General features: G+C 42.6%; 1 protein-coding gene across 2 annotated transcripts in view; it reads right to left on the minus strand.

The window, feature by feature from the left end:
- Positions 1–12376: 12376 nt before the first annotated feature.
- The window catches only part of pax5 (paired box 5), a 50103-nt gene continuing 42777 nt past the window's right edge, over positions 12377–19702 (minus strand). For both annotated transcript variants that reach the window (XM_035145929.2, XM_035145919.2), the window contains exons 9-11: positions 17713–17799; positions 16346–16432; positions 12377–14522 (exon numbers count right to left, since the gene is read on the minus strand). In XM_035145929.2, coding sequence (XP_035001820.1) covers positions 14440–14522; positions 16346–16432; positions 17713–17799 — 257 coding nt within the window. In that variant the 3' untranslated portion in view covers positions 12377–14439. The remainder of the gene's footprint in view (positions 14523–16345; positions 16433–17712; positions 17800–19702) is intronic.

Here is a 19702-nt window from a genome sequence, read left to right on the forward strand (position 1 = left end):
GTGTGTGTGTGTGTGTGTGTGTGTGTGTGTGTGTGTGTGTGTGTGTGTGTGTGTGTGTGTGTGTGTGTGTGTGTGTGTGTGTGTGTGTGTGTGTGTGTGTGTGTGTGTGTGTGTGTGTGTGTGTGTGTGGAGTCGAGTCCAGCAGTGCAAGGCATGCAAACCACATTCCCGAAAAACACTAATAAAGGGAGTTAACAGGGAGAGAAACTAGATGTGGTGTCGGCATTGAGCCAAGGCGGCAGTTGCTCAGCCAACCAGTAAACGGTGTGTGCTGACACGCTGTGGCTCTCAGATCTGAGGGATGCTTTAAAAACGGCAAGAAGAAAAACTATTTTATCAAAACTGTTAACACTCCCGCCGAAGGGTGTAGCTATAAAAAGTAATGGATGAAGTTTCTACGTGTGTGTGTGTGTGTGTGTGTGTGTGTGTGTGTGTGTGTGTGTGTGTGTGTGTGTGTGTGTGTGTGTGTGTGTGTGTGTGTGTGTGTGTGTGTGTGTGTGTGTGTGTGTGTGTGTGTGTGTGTATGTGCATGTGTGTTAAAGAGACAGACAAAAGAGACAGAGGGGAAATGAGGCTGGATCATAGAGATTTATTATATGGCCGTGGCATCCTAATTAGCATAAAGACTGGACCGGCCCACTCAAGCAGAGAATTAAAAACCTTAATTGTGCTGTCAGCCTTCCTCTCTCTTTCTCACTGTTGACTCTACTTCATTCCGCTCGCATTCGTCTCCTCCCGCTCGCCCGCTCCTCTCGCTGCTTATGAAGTAGCCTGCGTCCATGCTGGTTAATTGTTGGTGATAAATGGGAAGAGGGATGTTTGTAATTGTCTCGGAGATGGGGGAGAGGCCGACGGAGATCGACTGCAGGAAGGAGAAGGGAGAGTTTTTTTTCCTATTTTGAAAGTGGCTAGTGAGGAGGCCATTCATCACATGTTGGTTTGAAGCAGGGAAAATTAGCTTGGCAGAAACGCATGCAAGGAAGAGTTGGCGAGGGTTTGATCCCAGAGCAGAGTGAAGCTACATGTGTGGCCAACGTACCATGATGCCGATCATTCCTGTCATCAGATAATTTAACACGGTTGTGTATTTGTACCATTGGGCCAAAACCTCAGACATTTCTGACCCAGGAAGTGACATGAGCTTAATATGTTTGAGCTTTCCAAATATTACAACTTTACTTATGGTGATTAGAACTAGAAAAAAATCTAATAAACATGATCTTATAATTTACTGTAAAAAGTGATAGTTATAACTTCGATTTGACGTAAACACAGCAGAAGTTTCTGAGAAAATCCGGGGAGTTTAAGAAATGATGGATGATCAATTTGTGGACAGCTTTTCCCAGAGTGCACTTTTTTCCCAGAATTACAGTGTAATGGCATCACTGGAAATATTTTTCTCTCTCTTAGTTATTTTCTTTTTCATTTCCTTTTTCATCCGTGCAGTTTGGTTTGGCAGTTGCTGCTAATGCTAACTTAGCCACTTCTTCCTCTGCTGACAAACCTGTTGCTGCCTTTAAAACATCCCTTTCTGGTGAGCAGGATTTCTGACTACAAACTAGACACCGTGTGTGAAGTCACTCACTTGTTCTCTATTCGTACATAATAAAGTTAATAAAGACTTAACAGTTCATTCTGTTGTGAGGAGCAAAAAGAGGTTTCAGACACTTATGAATCATCATTTTCAAATCACTAAGGTTTATTTAAGGCAAAGGCTCTGCACTGTAGAAAAAGCAGTTGTACTATTTTTGTCCCATTGTGGCAGGTTTTGCAAGCATCATACTTCACGTCAAAGAAAATATAAAGCCCTTGGTAGCAAAAGAGTGATTTCAGACACAGGAAATATGAATTTTTTTGTTGTACAAAATATGAAAACAGATACACATATACAAAAAAATCACCCCCCCTCCCAATCCCCTGGATCCAGAATCATAGAACATCATTGCAAAAGTCCCTTGAAAGTGTCAACAGTAAATGTTGACAAAAAATGTTTAATCAAAGGAAAAGTGTACTACGCCCTTTGATCTGAATGATATCAGGGTAATGCAGACCAAAACCACCACATACGGACAATAGCAACAATCACTCACTGATATAAAATAGTCGTTGAATCCTGTGAATGTGTTTGCTTAACTTGGGATGTAAAAAGAAAGCGAGGCTTCTTAGCTTATGGACCAACAGAATAAGCAGCACGAGAGAAGGAGGGAGGAGGAACGTGAAGGAACAAGGAGTGCAGCAGTGGAAGGTTTTTCAGGAGGAGGAAGAGGAGGAGTGAGCGTTTGGTTGCGAGGGTCAGTCCTGTTTGTGCGTCTCTGCTGTCAAAGCCTCTCCTGCAGCAGCAGATGAGGTTAAGACTTGGGAGGCCGGGCCCTCTCATACTGCCTCTCCCTCAGCTCTGACAGCTTGTTCACACACACACACACACACACACACACACACACACACACACACACACACACACACACACACACACACACACTGCCTTACACTACCCACTTTACCTCAGTCCTCTGCCCTTCCTATATGTCCCTCTGTCTCTTCCTCTTCCTTCGCTTCACTTTCTTTCTTTGTTTTCTGTTTATCTTCCTCCTCCTCTTCTCTCTCTCCCTCTCTCTCTCTCTCTCCCTCTCTCTCTAATTGGTCTCCACTAGGTTAGCTCAGACAGGTCTATTCATCATAGCACCATCCTCATAGACAAACCCTCAGGGAGCGAGGGCGAGATAGACAGTCAGACGGGAGGGTGAGAGGGTCTGCCGCTTGTCAACCCACTCTTCTTCTTCTCTTTTTTCCCCTCCTTTCTCGCCTTCCTCCCTCCCTCGCTTCTCCGCTCAGTTTATAGATGTCAGTTTTGCAGAGGGAAGGGGTGTGTGAGGGAGGTAAGGAGGGGGGGAGGAGAATGTAGACACATTAGTTAGGCTATTAGTTCAACAAGCTGCTTCCACGCCTGTCAGTGGTCCGAGCCCCACACGCACACATACGTCTGACATTTGTTACATGTAGTATCTATGTTGGGAGAGAGATTGTAAGTGACGGGCCGAGGGGGGGGGGGCGCTATAAGTGACACTAACGCACCTCGTCAGTTGTTGGTTTTTATGAGTTAAACACAAGCACAGAAGCTTAAAGCTGTCACTTGTAGTGTGTGTGTGTGTGTGTGTGTGTGTGTGTGTGTGTGTGTGTGTGTGTGTGTGTGTGAACATGGACGTTGCTGCAAAGGGCAATGGGAAGCATGTAAAAGCTCATTCTGTGGAGTCCAAATGTCTCCTGTGATAAGGTCAAACCACTTCTTTTTAGTGTTGAGATTTTGTCTTCATTTGATTGGCCGACAGTCAGACCAGCAGACCGGCTCGCTTCTCTCTAACTCTGCGAATGATTTTCAAAAACATTTGCTTTAGTTGCACGGTGTTAAAACCAGAGGATTAAAAGTAAGAGATTGCAAAAATGGGTGTAAAGGCCATGACTATTCAGATTAAGTGTGACTCGATTCAGCAAATAAATTATAACGATTGAAAAAAATTGCGCTCTGGAAAAGACAGATCGAACCAACATGGAGCGATGATGACGAAGGGAGTTTCACTGCTTGGTAGCACAGCTGCTTCAGGACGTATAAAAACATGTAGAAGGTCCTGTTTGTTTGTTTGTTTGTTTGTTTGTTTGTTTGTTTGTTGGCAGTTCCAGTTGTGTGCATTTGGTTCATTCATTGTGGAGTTTGGTCGCCTGGGGCTTGATCGTAACTTGAATTCTGCTACATCATATCTTTATTAAGACAAAGAATAACTGTGAGCAATGGCTACGGACAAATATATTAAATAAAACAACAAATAAACTTTATAGCAGACAGGATAGAGGAGGACGTTCTTCTTCTTCTATACTCTATGTGAAGTTGTCAACAGCACGCATTCTGAAACATTTTCGAAAAATAAAAGCTGTGATATCGCTCCAAATATCCAACATCACTTGAAAGCTTGCACTTGACTTTTGACAGGTTTGAAAAATACTGATAGAAAGCACAAAAACAAAACCCATAGTTTGCAAATGTTCCTATTGAACCTTTTTACTTGTGACCCTTGGACTTAAAGATGTGAAATCATCTAGTAATGTATGAGTGTAGAGTTTGTGGTGGTGGATGTGTAGCATATCTGACTTTTATTTACTAAACAGGAATTTGTAAAAAAAATTCAATCAATGCTCAACTTCTTAAAACCATAACCACAATCTTCCCCTGATCATACTGTCGTTTATATGAGCAGTTAGTGTAAATGAGCAAAACGGTCTGAAAACAGTTGTAATAAAGCAGGGGAATACTGAAAATCCTTAAATACAAACGTGAACTTCAGATGCACCGGCTGAAGTTTCCTCACCTCAAACTCCCAACTTATGAACACAGGACAAATGCACTTCTATAGAGAAACAGCAGACATGAAAATGCAGCACATGTACCAACGCTCTCCCTCCTCTTCTTCTTCCTCTTCTGCATGTTTTGTCAGTTTCTCTCTTCCTTCTCCTCCTGTTTGATTCAAAGGCCCTGCTCTTTCACTCCTCACGTCTCTCCAGCGTCTCTTCCTCTCACCCCCCTCCTCTCTCTCCTGTATGAGCCCCTCTTCACTAATCAGCTGAGGCCCAATTATACTCATTTGGCCCCGCACATCCCTCTGCAGGGGCTCTGGAGGGCCAAAATATACCAATGCTGACTGACATTAATTTGCATGACTTCTTGGCCCCTTTAAGTACCACTGTTGTCTGTCTCCTGCTCCTGTGTGGGAAGCCGGAGGAGGAGGGAGAGGAGGGGATGAGGAGGTAGAACGTGTCAGTACCTAGTCATGTTATGTAATCTGCAGCAGGAGGAGAGTTAGGAGGACTGAGGGGGTCACACTGCTTTCTAACTGTCAAACCTTCTATTCTTCAAGCAGACGTTGGTCTGACGGATCGTATGAGAGCGCTGCGTCTGTCAGACAAACATCGTCACTCACACGCAATGTTTGGCCAATCCTGACTTTTAGTCACTAATATAATTTAAGTTCTAAAAAACACTGGATTCTGCAATTCCAACAAAAGATTGGCGAATTTCTGTAGTCTGTTAGTAAGGTATTTTTTTACATCATAGTGGAGCAAAGACAAACTTCCCATATGTCCAGTTTCACTGCAAGAAGTTTTTGGACATAATTGGTAAGCCAAACTTTCAGTGGTATCCCAAAAATTCATGTCTAAATCTAACATCCCGTCCTTATGTGTCATTCCTCATGTCCGTGTCCCTGCACTCCTCACATTGTGTCTTTGACAAATAGTAGACAATAGTTTTAAGCAGTTTCATTAATTTCAAATTTTCGCAACAAAAGTGAATATCTATGATTGACCGAATGTTGACGCGAGTGTTTGAGTTCTGGGGTCTTGTTTATAACCATTGGATACACATCTTTTAGACCCATTTTGTGCGTATGCAAACTTCAGGATCTATAAAAACAAACTTGACGGGAGAATGTGCGCACTCATGCAAACTCTGACCCATGCGTACAAACATTTTGGAGATGGAAAAAGTGGCGATGCAGATGTTAGGTGGTGAATTTAACAATATCTTCTATAACACTGCGCCTGTATCACCAAGTGCGACTTTAGTTTTCATTGTGAGTGTAACATCAGTGCAGTGAACAGGACTGTGCTCTGCGGCGCACAGAACGCACTGGAGACCACTTACACAAATATAAAATACACTGTGCTCACCTTTAAACTTCCATTTCCAAATGATGTCCCAGAGTGGAGGTTAGGGAAGTAATTGGGCCAATTGCTGTAAATACAAATATTGCATGATGGATGCACTGGCACTGATAGAGAAGAATTGGGAGGAATCAAGTGTTGAGTGACTATCCTGCCCCATCAGCTGATTTAGATTCTATAGAGCTCTGATCTTTGGGCTGAACTGAGTCATGTATATAACCGACCAACCTGATGGAACTGAGCCATTCCAGTACAAACACAAGTACTCAGCACTCTTGGTGAATTAGCCGACAGGTATGTGTGTGATATAACATTTATAATATTAAACTTTCCCCTCAAAGCCCCTTTTGGGAATTTAATATTTCAGTTAGATGTTTATAGATTGGGGATATCGCAGCTGTCTCTGAATGTAGTACTGCCTGCAGTTGTGGATGAGATTATTACAAGTCCCCTCACATTCTGACTGTGGGAAACAATTCTCTTTTTGCCTCCAGCTTTAAATCGGACCACTGTTTTATTTCAGACACTGTCCTCTCTGTCATTCACTGCATTAATGCAGCAGCAACAACATGTTACTACTCAATGTATTTTAGTTTATTAATGATTAATCACTGCATTGGGCTCCAAACAGTCTGTCCTCCTTCACCTCCTCCTCCTCCTCCTCCTCCTCCTCCTCCTCCTCCTCCTCACTCACAAACTCCTCGATTTCGGTGTCTGAAAAGTTCTTCTCTTGATCGCTTGATGCCATTATTCTGCATAGAAGCCCATTGTTCCCCCGGGTCATTCAATATTCATTAGTTGCTTTGCATTGACCATTTATGGTTGAATGTGGGTGTGTAGAGGGCGGAATATGAGGCAGATCCACGTACGCACCTTTCCAGCTGGACTGTGATTTGTAAAGAGAACACTGCATTCAGGTGTGCGCACGGTTTTATAAATCTGAGGCCCAATTCGGCTTTTGTGCATACGTGCACTTTTATTATGATATACGCACTGTTTTATAAATGAGGCCCCTCATCCTTTCTTTTGGCTCAAACCGGAGGGGGTTGGATTTACAGGCAGTGTTTAACTGAGCACCTTTGTTGCCACATTAACTGACTTCTCAAACCCTCAAGCAACTTTTCTAATTAAAAAAGCACAGAAGAACAATCAACTCATTTCTATAGAAGAAAGTCATCAGTATTACCTCAGGAGTGCGTGGTTGGGCTTTTCTCTGCAGGCGGACCTCTCTGTGCCTCTTTAAACTGACTCAGCTTGGAAGTGTCTGCTGCCTAATATCTTACTGAGCCACATTACAGCCACTAGAACAGTTTTATTGGCAGTGGCAGCTGTATTCAAATACAGTAGGTGAGAAGCAAACAAATGAAATCCAACTAATACATGATGATGATTACCTGGTTTTCAGGCAGGATGTAGCAACTTGGTCGTAGTGGTCATTTACTGTACATCAGTTCCACAACAGACTATTCAACCATCCACAGTCAAGTCCTTTTACATGTTATGATCAAGTCTTCTTTACCTTTATCACTGTGTGAAAATTAGGTTTTAGTACCTTCGATATTTTAATTGATAATTAAAGAGACAGATTAAAAAAGGGCGCTCAAAAAACTAAGCAAAAGAGGCAGAGCAATCCTGTCTTTTAGTCCCTATGAGCCTAAAAAATGTAAATTCCCCCAATGCAAAATCTCAAATTGAAATTGCATTGATTTAATTTTCCTCGACTGTTTACCCTTTACCATATGATGTCTTCTTACACAACGTGACACGCTTGCCTTTAGTTGGCAGGGAACCAAAATGAGCCTGGACCCGCACACAGAAAAGGTGGCAGGCACCCAAGCCCGGACAGCACGGCCTGCTTCTCAAGCTGGCTATGTGCTGTTTTCTGTGTGTGTGGCGTGTTGTCGCCATGTCATGGCTTGTGTCCTATTATCACCCCTCTCCCCACACCTCCGCCTCCTTCCCTCTAGACACACACACACACACCTCTGTCCCCTCCTGGACTCGGCCAGCAGCCAAGACTGCAGCACTGGGACACTCCATTCACTCAGATCGGGTGAAGTGAGGGGGGGGGTTAGCTGCGTCCCTCCCCTCACTTCCAGACGGACACCGTAAAATGAGATTTGTACCTCCAGCTCTGGAAGTCTCCGACTGTCCAGACTGAGGTCAGATGTTGAGGAATGTGACGTTTACACCGGCAATAATTTTGTGTTTGTATGTTTTTGACGTCACGGTAACGTTCAGCCAAATATATCGACACAGAACCTTTAACTTCCAAAAAATTATTTTTTATTCTGAAGGACCAATAAAATTATGGCAAATATTTACAAATAATTACTTCTTAGCTTCACATTACAGGTACATAAATGATATAATTCACCAACAACAGTCACTCAGGTGGACGGATGGACAGGTACACAGACCAGAGTATGAAGAGATGCGTCAAGCAAACTGCAATTTAATATTTCACAGTAAACTAAAAACCAGGAAATAAAATAACAATATTATTAACAATAGAAATATAAAAAAATAAGCATAATATCAAATTCACCATTTATTTCCAGTTTTCTGAACAAAATTGGTCACAATTCAGGAACAAAAAAAACAAAAACAAAAAAATAACTCAAGAAGAAAAATCAATTGATATGATATCTTTGGCAAATTTGCACTGCAGTAAATTACATTCAAATATTAAGACAACACACAACACACAAAGAGAAAAAACACCAAGTTTTTTGTTTGCAACTACTAGAAAATCGAATAAAAAACATACACATTTTCTTAAAGAAGCATTTCTTTTACTTTTTTTTTTTTTTTAAATCCTCCCCTCCAGAATATTTGAAGGCATTTCTTATCTTCATTTTGTGTTTGTATCTCTAAGTCTTTTCTGATATTTTATATGTTTTTTTGTACAAGAATCTATCATTTAAAACAGGCATCACAGGCTTTGGTGAATGTTACAGATATGTTTTCTTTTTGTCGCGTTTGATTTTGTAGACTAGAGACAGATGAAGTGTTTAAAACCTAATTTCACGTCTGTTTTTGTACGCTGATGTTTTTCTTTCTGCCATTTGTTTGTTTGTATATTTTTTTTTTCTCCCCGAAACGTCACAGATATAAATATCTCTTGAACACCCCAGATAGGAAGCCATGGACACAAAAAACTCCAGATTGTTACACGAAAGGCCACAGTAAGGTGAAAAATCATGTTTATTATTTTTTTGTCTTTTTTTTTTGATTGAAACATCTGCTTAAAAAGCACAGTCGATTTTTGTAGGCTGAGTCGTGTGTGTTTCTCCTCTTCCACAGTTGAATAATATTAAGATGTACAGAACATTGTAACACTTCAGTATGAGATCTGTCCAGAGCCTAGTTATATCAGCAAGCATGAAACAGATTGTGCCACTAATTGCTGTCAAGATGTGATGCTGAAATCCCCTCAGGTTTTACAAAGGCAGTAGCCATCTTCATGGATTCATATTGAGATACAGTCAGGCGGTGCACACTCGGTGAGAAATCATAATAAAGAAAAAAAACTAATTTGCATTTATTTCCGTTTCCTATTTGACTTGGAACTGGGATAAAAGAAATTCAGGATGCAATTGTATTTTCATGGACAGTAAACTGTGGCAGTGCTGGAAAGAAAACATCTGACCTGAAACTAGTGTTTCCTGGTGTTTTAAACTCTCTGCAGCTACGTGAAGAGGAAACAGAAGGTGAGATGGGATCTCACGGAATATTCTCGGCCAAATAAAGATCCAGGCAGCAATATTGCCATTGAAATGACCTCGCTTTGGCACAAAACACCCTGTTTCATTCCTATGCAGAATTTCTGACAGGACAGTGAGCATCACGTCTGAATAGACAGAGTGAAAAGTCAGAGAGGGGGAAAGGGATTAATACGGCTGTCTGAAGAAAGAGGGAGGACTTTTAAGAGAAGGTCACAGGCCTGGAATCAACAGAATAGTTTTAATATTCCTAATCCTGGTGGTGTGGCAGTGCTACAGGAGGGGAGAGGAGGAGAGAGGGGGAAGACGATTGCAGATATGATGAGATTAGGGCCGAGGGAGGGGGAGAAAAAAGCTGGGATGAGCTTCTGATGGCACAGCAGGTTTGGCCTTCCCTGGGGAACACAGGGGCATGAGAGGAGGGGCGATCACCACTCTGCAAAGGACAAAGGGAGGGAGAGTGTGTCTGTACTTATTTGTGTGCTAGTGTGTGCTAGTGTGTGTGTCGGTGTGTGTGTGTGTGTGGCCTCTGCCTGCCATGCTTCTTACTGTACCACCCACAATGACAGTCCCCCCCCCCCCCTTGTCGCTGCAGTCAATGTCACAGCTGCCAATCGAAAACGACTGCGGGCCGACAGGAACCCATTCTCTCCCCACGTGAACCAGTCAGGTCAAAGCAATGGCAAGGCAAGCTGTGTCACTATAGCGATGCATAGTTAACAATTAATCCCGTTAATGTATCTCTGGATTCTTGGCTGCACCGGAGAACGGGCGCCGGGTTTGGCCCCGTTTGGTGTCGCTGCTTCTCGTGAGCGGACCGGGAGGCACGACCGGATTCACCTCCTCAAGGAGAACGGACGGCTTTCAATCGATATCGCTTCACATTTACAGTAGTGTGTATGGTGTGTGTGTGGTGTGTGTGTGTGTGTGTGTGTGTGTGTGTGTGTGTGTGTGTGTGTGTGTGTGTGTGTGTGTGTGTGTGTTTGTGAGGGGTGTAATTCATTTTGCTCTGGTTACTAAAAAAACAATATTAATGAACAGACTTGTAATATGTCCGTTGCTTACTTGGCCTTTTTGTTTATTTTGTGCCTTTTTCTGTGCCAGTGGGTTTTGTGTATCCCTGTTTCCATAGCTGCACACCACAGATCACAGTCCTGCGTGGATCTTACCAAATTTGGACATTGCAGTCACAGACGTATACTTTATTAATAAAGGAAGAATATTCAAAATACAAACTCAGGTATTACTAGGAAATATCCTCTGCACCATTAAAACTGAGGATAATAATGCTGGGTATCTGTAAGACTGTCTTCAGCTGTGCAGCTCTGTGAGGCAGCAGTGCTTTGAGCTAAATGCTAAACACATTAGCATGCTATGCCCACAGTGACAATACTAAGACGCAATTAACAGCTGTTATGTTTACCATGTTCACAGTTTGTTTTCAACAAACTAGATGAAAAATCAGGGGATCGTCAAAGTGACAACAATTTACCCTGAGGCGAACATCTGTACACGTCAATACACGCACTCGACCAATCACGAGTCAGTCTCTATATATCAGTCTATATAGCGAGTAATTCAAACTAACTTACTGGGAACATGAGCACTTGATCATACATTAGTGTGATAAGACCATCACCATTTTTGAGAATAATTCATTGACTGTTAACCTTTTTTGCCCCACTGTGGCCAAGGGAGGAAGGGGTCTGTTATTGACTTTAATGAAATTAGTAGATTCAAATTTGTTGTTGTTTTAGTTGCTTTCAAAGCTGGTAGACGACTACAAATATTTTTAATCTGACGACTTTGTATTTGCAACATTATCCCGATTACAAACTTTGAGATGCTGAATGTCCACGTGATGGGAGATGTGCAGGACTGTGATGCACGATGCACAGTGCTAGGTCAGGGGAAGGTTGGGGTTTAACAGCTGCAATGTTATTTATACAATGAAATTTATTGTCTGATGTTGGTATTGAAATAACTCTCCGCTACATATGGGAGGGTTTAATCGACAACCCCGTGGCAGATAGAGATTTGTTGAAGGAATCGCAGGGAGGGATGCTGAATCATCTTTTAGTGACTCGTGGTCAGTCAGGGGGGTTGTTGACATATAAAACTAAAGGCACTGTCCTTGTTTTCAGCTGGTGTGGTTCAGGTTCAATAATGCCTCAGAAAGATCAAGAGAGAAAGACAGAAATAAGGAGCGGCTCCTGCTGCGGTGCGTGCTGGCAGCACAGCGGACGAGCCGTTAGAAGAATCTTCTTTAGAGTTGTGCTTGCACAACTTTTAAGGTCTACAAATGTAAAAGGATCCACCCTACCACTATTTCAAAACCCAGAAACAACAAAGATTGAGAAACTAACAGTTTTGTTCCGTGTTCATAGGTATAAGTTTATATAGCTATATTTCATGTCTCGCGCTGCAGATTTGGTGCTTCCAATCTGTTAACTCGTAAAATTACACAGTAGCAATGAAGTGCTACTTGCAGCCACACGTACCCAAAACAAACAAACAAACAAAAGATATGTAAACACTTGCAGACGATGGCTAAAACAACACCACAAACCTCTTAATCTTTTTACGTAAAGAAAGTCCCATCACTAAAATCTAAAGTCAAATGTGAATAATTAAAATTGCTATCGACATTGTGACGTCTCTTCTCTTTCGCTAAGTACTGTACAAATCTTGTATGGACAGAAGTGAGACAGGAAGCTACGTACAGGTTTAGGAGGATATTGCCCTCACACAAGATCAACATGGTGGGCTCTTAAACATTTGGGAGGGATAACGGCACTGATTTCAAATCAGTGCAACAGGGCAAATCTCTCCTGCTCTGTCTGTACATTGAGCGGGTAAAGGCCTCAACCCTGGTGTCATGCATTGTCACAGCGCAGAACTGTTGTTGGAGAGAAACCAAAAAAAAAAGAAAACAGTTTCACTTGTTTTTTCACGAAAGCAACGTTTTTATAGAAACAATTTCAGGATGTCAAACAGCACAAGGACAAGCACTCAAGAAGGGGAGGAGAGGAAATACTTCATGGTTCTAAAAGGAAGTCATAAAATGGCGCCATTAAAAGATGATTGAGTCTTTGTGCTTTTGTAGTTAGTCAGCCGATCCACTAGGGGGGGCCCATCTTTGGGGAGTTTAAAGAGAGAAATAGAGCGAGAGAAAGAGAGAAAGAGAGGGTGACACTGTTTCCTGGCTTTTCTTTTGAATATTCAGGAAGCAGTTAAAAATGGCGTCTTATTAAGTGTCACCGGCGTCAACTGATATCAGGCAACAAACTATAAACAAGAAAAATCGCAGTCAGATCACATTTATAAACAAAGACTTCTTTTCATATTGAAAGTTCTTAAGATTTCATATTTCACTGCATCGTCGTCATCATCATCATCATCATCATCATCACTATTCTAGCACAACAGCGTGACACATATTATAAATCATTACAGGCATTCACTCTCATGGAGTGCAGCGCGGAAAAGCTTCTTAATATATTACTCTGTGTCTCCTCCATTATAAATAGCTCTTGATCAGGACTCAATCTTGGCTGGGGAGGTCGGATAGCACCTTCCTGTACAGTAGGACTCCCTGGTTGATTTGATTTTGGTCTGATGTGAACATGTTTACCTTTTTACAGTCGAGGGCTCAGATTTGATGCTGTGCTTGAGTAAAAGGCCTGTCCATTGGTCAGTGGTTTTAAAACCACTTTGAATGCAAGTGTGGGTGTGAGGATAGTTTTCCGTGTTATGAAACTGCAAACGCATCTGGATCTGTGTACAACGACTGAAATGGACTGTTTGCTAAACCCAACCTCCAACTTAGCAACCGTCATAGCTTAGCAACCGTAACTACGCACAGCAGACCTGTCGAACTCTAGATTTCTCCACACGCTGAAGCAACGTGCATGGGGGCTGCGGTTAGAGCAGTCTTCTAGTCTCTCCAAAGCCCTCGTATTAGATTGGATGTGTTTATTTACTCGTATGTAATCTGCAAATGTTAGCATGTGTGGTTAATGCTTGATGGTGTGTGTGCACAACGCTTGGTGCTAGAGCGGTCATCATAACGACAAACATTCACAGTTTTATTCTTGGGAACACAACGTAGCCGGCGATCGTGTTAATGTACCATGTTAGCTGTCAGTGTGATGCTAAAGAGAAGTGCACAGGAAATAAAATCCACAACCAGAAGAACATGCGCAGGTTAGCCAGCTGCCTCTGCCGCTTCTTTCGCATTTGATTGGCCGCATGCGCTTAACTCAATTTGACCAGCTGGTGCCTCCATTGTCACATGAAAAGTTAGCCTCAGTGTTATTCATGAATTACAACAGTAGCAAAAGGGGGTGGGACTTAGCAAACATTTGTGAAACTCATCGTATCCTGATTATTAAGCATTGTGATCCCGAGGGAAATGTTTTGAATCTACGGCAGAGTGATACTGATGCGGGTGATTTTGGTCATTCAAAGTTATGAGAGTTGGATTGTCTTTACTTCACCGTAGCGTGGCATAGAAAATGTATTTGATTAATGTCGGGTCATTAAAAGACTGTTTGAAAAAGTGATCTTGCTCTAAAAAGCCCAAATAATTCAAAATCTAAAAAATACCAAAACTGAAAACATAACATTTTACCCAGAAGATCACAATACAGATTTTTACAGTTTCAGTTACCACTGCACTCATAGTGCATTGAACTATTCAATTTCTAGATAGGTTTAAATTAGGATTAATGATACAAAGTCTTCATATGTTATGGGAGAGTCCAAATTTATGATCAGTCAAATATCAGTCAGATTACTGCTATGCCTGTGATGATCACAGTAATGTACCGTATGTCTGTGTTGCAGCCCAACAATGCTTTTGTTGGTGCAACTGTCAGTCAAAGAAGATTCAAATTTCACTGACGTCAAAAATTGTGTGTGTAGGCAGGCTTGTACTGAGCAGTGATGGTGCTATTCATCCCTCCCTCCCTCCCTCTCCTCATCCTCCTCTCAATAGGACGGGTCAGTGGCGGTCGTAGGCGGAGGCTGTTGCCGTGGCTGCAGGGCCTGTCCCCCGTGATGTCGTACTGTAGTAGTACGGTGATCCTGGGAAGAAACACAGACCCACGTTTTATTTCATTTGCTTAAGGGTTCAACAAAAAAACACATATTGCAGAATAAGAGTGTTAATGGATGACTCCAATTCAGTTCAACCTGGGTACTGTTATTATAGTTGGACTAATTTCTATTGGTTAAGATAATATTGTGCTCAACAAATGAACATTGTGACATTCATAAAACAAAGATAACTCTTTAACCAGATTATTTGAACCTGCAGTCATCAAATGTTAAAACAAGCACAAAGAGAAACAAAAGAGTGAAGTTGTTTCTAAAATCAAAACAATGAGCTAAAAGACAGACTTAAGGAGAACTGCATCAGAGTCGGATGATAATTAATATTTTGGAGGATTTTTTAGTTTGTTTGTTTGTCAGCAGGAAAATGCTTATAAACAGATTTCTTTGAAACTTTGTGGAAGGTTGGGCAAATACATTTTTTGTGTGAATCTGGACAAGGTGGTGGAATCAGGAACATTGCGAGATAGTTTTTTAGTTTTTTTACATTTCACCAGTTCCCCAAAGAATAATTCATAGATCTTGATGAAACCCATCAGACATAATTAGGGGACTGGTATCTATGAGTGTGTGGATCCAAATACAAATTTGAATCTAAAATTTAAATTTGGGTCTATAGGGGGAGCTGAGATAATGTAATGTGGCCTTAAGGCTTGTTTGAATTCCAGGGGGGGGCTTGTTGGGCGTTGGTGAAGGTATGCGCTCTACTGAGTGCTATTCTCTGTCTCTGTGGAGTCGACTGTCATGTGGCTCTGCTTGTGTCTCTGTCCCTATTACTCTTCGGAAGCAATGACATTGCAACGGCGGATCTCAGCACAATTTCTTTTATCACAGACAGGAATGACGTTTAAAACGACGAAACTTGGAGCCGAGTTGTAATGAATCAGAATGATCCTTTAAATATGAGGGTTACCAAAATCCAGGGTAAATGTGGAATGAGCAAGATTATATTTTACTGTGAACATGAATAGTAAGAGGCAGGGGGGAGATGACATGAACCGATGAAGCTAATGACAGAAGAAATTAGTCTCCCTTTCATGTAAAAACCAATAAAAAGGACTCGGCCGACTTCCGTACGCTCGTCTCTTTCAATGTCGACCTCCTTTCTCTCTCTCTCTCTCTCTCTCTCTCTCTCTCTCTCTCTCTCTCTCTCTATCTCTAGCCAACACACAAACACACTGAGAGACTCGCACAAGATCTAAGTGACAGTCTAAGATGACACACTGAGTACAGCTCTACTACCACTGATCCCTTGAGTCTATTCTCTCCTCAGGGAAGAGGTCAATTCAATACTGTAACCCCACAGACACACTGCAGCCCACACTCGCACACCTTAATACACACCTGCCTACACACACACACACACACACACACACACCTGTCTCTGTCACTTCCATCAATCAGCCTGGCTGTGTGTTGACAGGTTATGTCTGTCCACAGTCCAGGTAATCTCAGGAGGCTCTTTGGGGAAGTGAGGCATTAAGCCGGCCTGACAAACTATTTAGTCTCACTCAAGACTTCAGACGCCCACTCTCCCCCTTTCGAACTCCCTTCTCTTCCACCTCTCACCTCTCCTCTGCGTCACAGCTTCTGTTTTCCTGCCACGGTCCTCAAATCTTTCACTGTCTAATCATGTGCATCCTGTCCTCACATTATGTGTCTGCTCATCCGTTAGAATGCTCAAGTCTCTTCTCTTTGCACCTTCTTCTACACAATCGCTGAATCATCACACACACTTTTAGTTGGTTGATACTCTTTAATTTGCTTTCTCTCTCTCTCTCTCTCTCTCCACCTACCTTGCATCTGTCCTGCCTGGCTGGTGAAGAGACTGGAGGAGCAGCCGATTTCCGTCCCCAGGAGAGACCCATAATCCTGCTGAAACACTGGGGGACAGAGGGATGGAGGGAAGGAGGGAAAAGGAGAAGTCAGGAGAGGAAACACCGGGGGGCACACTACAGGTCAGCGCAGAACTGACCCCTCTCACCTACTGACCTTTTACATATCACCCCCCCCACCCCGACCCTTTCACCTTTGAGCAAGACTCCGGAAATGGCTCCCAAGACAATGACTTTGACAATGACTGGCTTTAGTTAGGTTTGAACACAGATACAAAGGTGCAGAGAGACATTGTTGGGATTTTGTGTGTCATGAGTTAGTCACTGATTCACTGACATTAATGAATAAGGCTTGTAATAATCTGTATTTGTCTGATTGTCAACCAATCCCAATAAAAGACCAAATCCAAAGATGTGTTTGTTCATGTACAGTCTGTGGCTTTCAGCCCAAAGTCCATTGGTCACTACTTAAGATGTAATTATATAAAAACAGGTCAAGAATTTTTTTTTTTTTTAATAATAGGCTAAAAAAACCCTACTTTCTTGAGATTTGTTTCCAATAAAAGAAGCAAAGTATATATTTTGTATTTTTTAAAAGATATTTCTGATCTTTGATCATTTGATTGTCCTTTCAGAGCTCACTGTGCGCTGTCTGTCACAGTGTCGTCACTCTTGTTGTGTCTATGACAACATATTAAAACCTGATCTATGCATGGTTAAATACAATCACACCCAAACAGAAAAAAGACAGAAAATAGTTAACACATTAGTGTACAATACAAACTGTAGAACACTATCCCTGATGATGAGCAACTCAATTGCCATCATTGATTAGAGTGAGGATTATCATGAGCATGATGGCATGAAAAATAAGTATTCAGGGTCAGTTTATATACCATATAACATCAATCCTGGTATGCTCTTCTGATAAGATGTAGATACAGTATATATAGATATACCATGCATGTTATACACACACACAGAGTACGTACATATGCAGATATATGAGCCTCCTAATCTGTTCCTTCCTCGTTCTCTTTCTCTCTAACTCTCGTCTTCCTTTTCTTCAAATCCATTCCCCCCAATTTGCCAGTCTTTAAAAAACCATTGCACATAACCATTAGTATGTCTATGAGGTATTGTACTGTACAGTACAATACAGAATGAAAAGTAGTGTAATGAAAAAATGAACAGTGGAGCATGAACATATTACCGGAGAGTATTAGAGAGGCTGGAACTGTGTTTGACGTAGAATGAAATGAAATGAAACGCGTATTGATCCCGTTCTGTTAAGCAGGGCTGGCTGCAGAGATACGGGATTCACCTACCTAATAAACTGGGGTTAGGAAATCTCCATGATTCATTGTATGTGGAATACTGAGGGTGGGAATATGGACTTCCAGAAAAATCTCCACCTGCAGGACAAAGAATAAAACAAACAGGAATGGATGTGTTTAGAAACAATTATCCTGTCAAGGGCATCGAGGGTTCGGTTTCATTACGACATGGATGAGTTAACAGGGAAGATTCTTGGTGTAATGTCGTGCGGACAGTCAAAACCAAACAGCTTGAAGTACAATAGAAGCATTTCAGTCAAATGGCAGAGAGCAGATAACAAGTGTGGGTCACCAGAAGTCAAGATTGTTATTATTCTCTTGAGAATGGAGATTGTCTCAAGGCACATTTTATCCAAATGCCAGGGAAAAGATGGCGACTTCTAGCACAAACATAAAACCCTCAGACCTCCCAAGTTCACCATCTGTCAGACATCGTTTTGTTCAGGCATAATATTAAATCTGTCAAAAGACGAGTCGCAAATTCCCTGACGCCTGTAATTACCTGTTTTTGTCTTTTCCCTAAACTCAACCAACCAATGTTTTCATCTCTGAGCCCAAACTCAACCAAACTTTAACCATGATGATTTAATGACCAACTGCTGCTCTGTGTTTTCCAGATGAACAGCGTGTGGAGGGTGATTCAACTGGAGAGCTCAGCCAGACTGTGCTGGTCCCGCCGTACAGTGGATGATGGCATAGCTTTTCTCCCTCATTTACTACTTACTGTCTGGGGTGTACTCTTCCTCATGTCTCCCCCTCCCACTCCTCCCTTCACCCCTTCCTCTTCACTTTCTCTGCCTCTCGTCCTCTGGCCCGCCTGACTCTAACCCGCTCGTCACCCTTCACATCAAAACAACATTCTTCCCCATCTCTTCACCTCTTTTTATTTTTTCCCCACTCTTTCTTTCTCCTCTCCTGAACCTTCACTCCTCCCGGGGGGATCCCTCTCCCATAGCTGACAGTCACAGACCCTGATGCCCCCCTCCCTCCCTCCCAGCCTCCCCCCACCCGCTCCTCCTCTTTCCCTCTCGTTCTGTCGGTTCTGCCTCGCTGCTCTCCTACACCCCCCCTGAGTGTCAGCCCCCCTGCTGCAGGGAGAGGGAGAGAGAGAGACGGAGACAGAGAGGGAGAAAAGAAGAACAGCAGAAGAGAGTTGCTTGCTTAATGAAGGTATGATATTAGACAGAGCGGACAAAAAGGAGAATAATTTGCCGGGAGAAGTGCTGAGATAAAAAACACGGTGGAGCCGGAGAAGCAAAGTTGAGAGATTATCTCCTCCACTCATTTTAGTCAGCTCGTGGATTCAGGCAGCTTCCAATATTCACTGAGAGGAATTTAGATGTTATGTGTGGGTGTGTGTGTGTACGACCCAAGTTTTCTTTCTTGTGCATTTGTGTGTGTGGTTATGTGTGTGTATGTTTAGCTGTCAGGTGGGGTCGGGATGTGGTCTCCATGGCATCCCTGGGTGCGAACATCCTCCCCTTGTCATCACCGTAGTGACGGCAACGTGTCAGGTTGTTTAGGAGACGGAGGGAGCGAGGGAGGGAAGTGGGAGGAGGGAGGAACGAGGAGGCTAAGGGGTCTCCCTTGTGTAGCTCAGTGTCAAGGTCGCACACACACGTACACACACTGTCAATAACAAACACACGCGCGCACAAACAATCGCATGCCAACACACACATAAACATATACCAACTCAAACACACAACCACACACACAAATATGCTGTCAAACCTGAGGACAGGACGGGGTGAGCACAGGGGGACAGGGCGACAGGGTTACCCATCTTTAGACGTGCTGTTCCTACATGTCCACTGAGAGTGTGTGTGTGTGTGTTGTGTTGTGTGTGTGTGTGTGTGTGTGTGTGTGTGTGTGTGTGTGTGTGTGTGTGTGTGTGTGTGTGTGTGTGTGTCTGTGTGTGTCACTAACTGAATGACTGGGAATACACAGAGACAAGAACTTGTAAACAACATGGTTTTGA

Source organism: Hippoglossus stenolepis, chromosome 2 (assembly GCF_022539355.2).
Source record: "Hippoglossus stenolepis isolate QCI-W04-F060 chromosome 2, HSTE1.2, whole genome shotgun sequence".
Lineage (NCBI taxonomy): Eukaryota > Metazoa > Chordata > Actinopteri > Pleuronectiformes > Pleuronectidae > Hippoglossus > Hippoglossus stenolepis.